Source organism: Oratosquilla oratoria, chromosome 26 (assembly GCF_046742065.1).
Source record: "Oratosquilla oratoria isolate Oo_2021 chromosome 26, ASM4674206v1, whole genome shotgun sequence".
Taxonomy (NCBI): domain Eukaryota; kingdom Metazoa; phylum Arthropoda; class Malacostraca; order Stomatopoda; family Squillidae; genus Oratosquilla; species Oratosquilla oratoria.
The window spans coordinates 19,254,011-19,256,502 of record NC_134802.1 but is presented as its reverse complement, the minus strand read 5'-3'; the positions used below and the strand labels follow the sequence as shown (position 1 = coordinate 19,256,502).

General features: G+C 44.2%; 1 protein-coding gene across 1 annotated transcript; it reads left to right on the top strand.

Moving 5' to 3' along the window:
- The first annotated feature begins 383 nt into the window (after positions 1 to 383).
- On the top strand, positions 384 to 764 carry LOC143039300 (uncharacterized). The gene has a single exon (XM_076209176.1). It carries the CDS (start codon positions 384 to 386, stop codon positions 762 to 764), a length of 381 nt encoding a protein of 126 aa, XP_076065291.1.
- The last annotated feature ends 1,728 nt before the right edge of the window (positions 765 to 2,492 follow it).

Below are 2,492 nucleotides of genomic sequence, written 5' to 3'. Positions count from 1 at the left end.
AGGACATACCCTTGGGAAATTCCAGCACCCCTTCGTCGTCGCGTCTTCGGCCTCATCCACGACCTGTCACATCCTTCACGACGAGCAACAGTACAGCTGATGTCACAAAAGTTCGTTTGACACGACATATCCCGCTACGCGGGGAACTGGGTACAATCCTGCATATTCTGCCAGAAATCTAAAGTCCACCGACACACGGAGTCGGGCCCCGGGCTCTTTCACCAACCACAGAGATGTTTTGGTTACATCCACGTGGACGTAGTGGGCTCCCTTCGTCCGTTAGCTGGGCACCGTTACCTCTTCACCATCATAGACCGCTCTACCAGATGGCCTGAAGCCATCCCAATGCCCGACGCCATAGTTCCACCTCCTATACAGCAGCTATGCTCTCCGGATGGATATCCAGATTCGACATTCCAGAACACATCACGTCCGACCGCAGCACCACATTCACGTCGCAGTTATGGACATCCCTGGGACAGCTATTGGGTACGTCAGTCCACCACACCACAGCCTATAACACGGAGGCTAACGGCATGGTGGAGCGGTTCCACAGAACCCTCAAAGCAACCCTGATATCACGCTGCAACAACGCGACCAAGGGCACTCAGTTACCCTGGGTCCTCCTCGGCCTTCGTACTACCCCGAAAGAGGGCCTCGACGTTTCTCCGTCCGAGATGGTTCTCGGCGAACCCCTCGTGATACCCGAAGAATCCCTGACGCCCCTACGAACAACGGCATCAACCACCTACGAAGTATCGTAAAAAAAAAAAAAAAAAAAAAATAGCCTCGTGGAAACAAACGTACAAGTCGCCAGGGCACCGATACGTCACCCGAGTTCTGCACACATCAAAGCATGCCTTTTTCCGCGCTGACGTTCACACGCCACCACTCATCCCATCCTACTCCGGCCCCTACGAAGTTGCCCAGAGAAAAGAGAAAGCTTTCCTACTACGCATTAAAGGCAGCAACGACTGGTTCTCCATAGACCGCCTCAAGCTAGCGTACCTACAAGACGGCGACCCACGTCCGATACGATTCTCCAGGGTGGGCCGTCCACTCTCGTACGCAACGGAACATTCTTGCTGAGGGGGAAATATTGTGACGTCCACACCACAAACGACCACTTTGCCACCCAGGCTAACAGATAATTGGCTACTGGAACAAGCCACTTCGCCGATCTCAACGACTATCGTTAGGGACGCACCGAGATGGCAGCCCTTCAGGTCACGAGGCGATTGCTGATTGGCCGATCGGGCTGTTAGGAGATCCTGGAGCACTATATAAGCCATGTCATTTACACAATAAAGATAGAACCAACCGACTCAGCAGTGATCAGACGTCGCTCTTTGCTCTAATTCTCTCAATAGCGCCCATCAATCTTCACCGGCCGGTCGTGGCGGAGGAGATTTTTCTCCTTTGCTGCTGCCGGTCTGGCATAAGCGTGACCTCTTCGCTGACCCTGGCAAACGGGCTTTCACCTAAGACAAATACACACGTTTCCCAAGTCACGTAATTCTCTGGTTTCAGAGTTGTACTTGGAAGAAAAGAGATATACACACGCACTCGCTGGATCAGCAGAGGTTGGTCATCGCTCTTCACTCGAGCTCTCGCAGCCAACGCCTATAATTCTTCGCCGCCCGGTCGTGGGGGAGGAAATTTTGTCATGAACTTTAGTGTCCTGTCCCTTCGACCGGTCCTGCACACGCCTGGTCTTTTGACCAACGCCAATAATTCTTCGCCGGCCGGTCGTGGGGGAGGAGGTACCGGACCTCTCCTGTCGATCGTCCCGCATATATATATATATATATATATATAATGTATATATATACATATATATATATGTAAATACATGTATATATGTATACATATATAATACATATCTATGTATATATATGTATATATAATATATAAATATATATATATACATATACATCTATATTCGTAAATATATATGTATATATATACATATATATATATTATATATATATATATACACATACATATACATATATATATATATATACATATGTAAGTATGTGTGTGTACATTTGTCTATATATGCTAATAAGAACACGGGTACATGTGTTAACTTATGCAATGTACACCACTTGGAAAAAGAAACTAATGAATCAGAGCGCTTTTGTATGATAAATCCTTTGTGCAAAAAGTACTTATTGCATTGAAGATGTAATATGCGAAAGCGCTCTCCTACGTTAGTTTCTTTTTCCAAGTAGTCTACATGTATTTACATATATATATATATATATATTATATACATATATATATATTTATATATATATATGAATATAGATAAACATATATATGTATGTGTGTATATATATATACAAATGTATGTATATATACATACATACATATATATATATATATATATATATATATATATATATATATATATATATATACATATATATGTAGTTGAAGAGACTGGAGACGGGGAATCTTCATATTTCGATTGGAAACTGCCATCC

Coding starts and splice junctions, on each gene's coding strand:
- LOC143039300 (XM_076209176.1), top strand. CDS start 384: ATGCTCTCCGGATGGATATCCAGATTCGACATTCCAGAACACATCACG.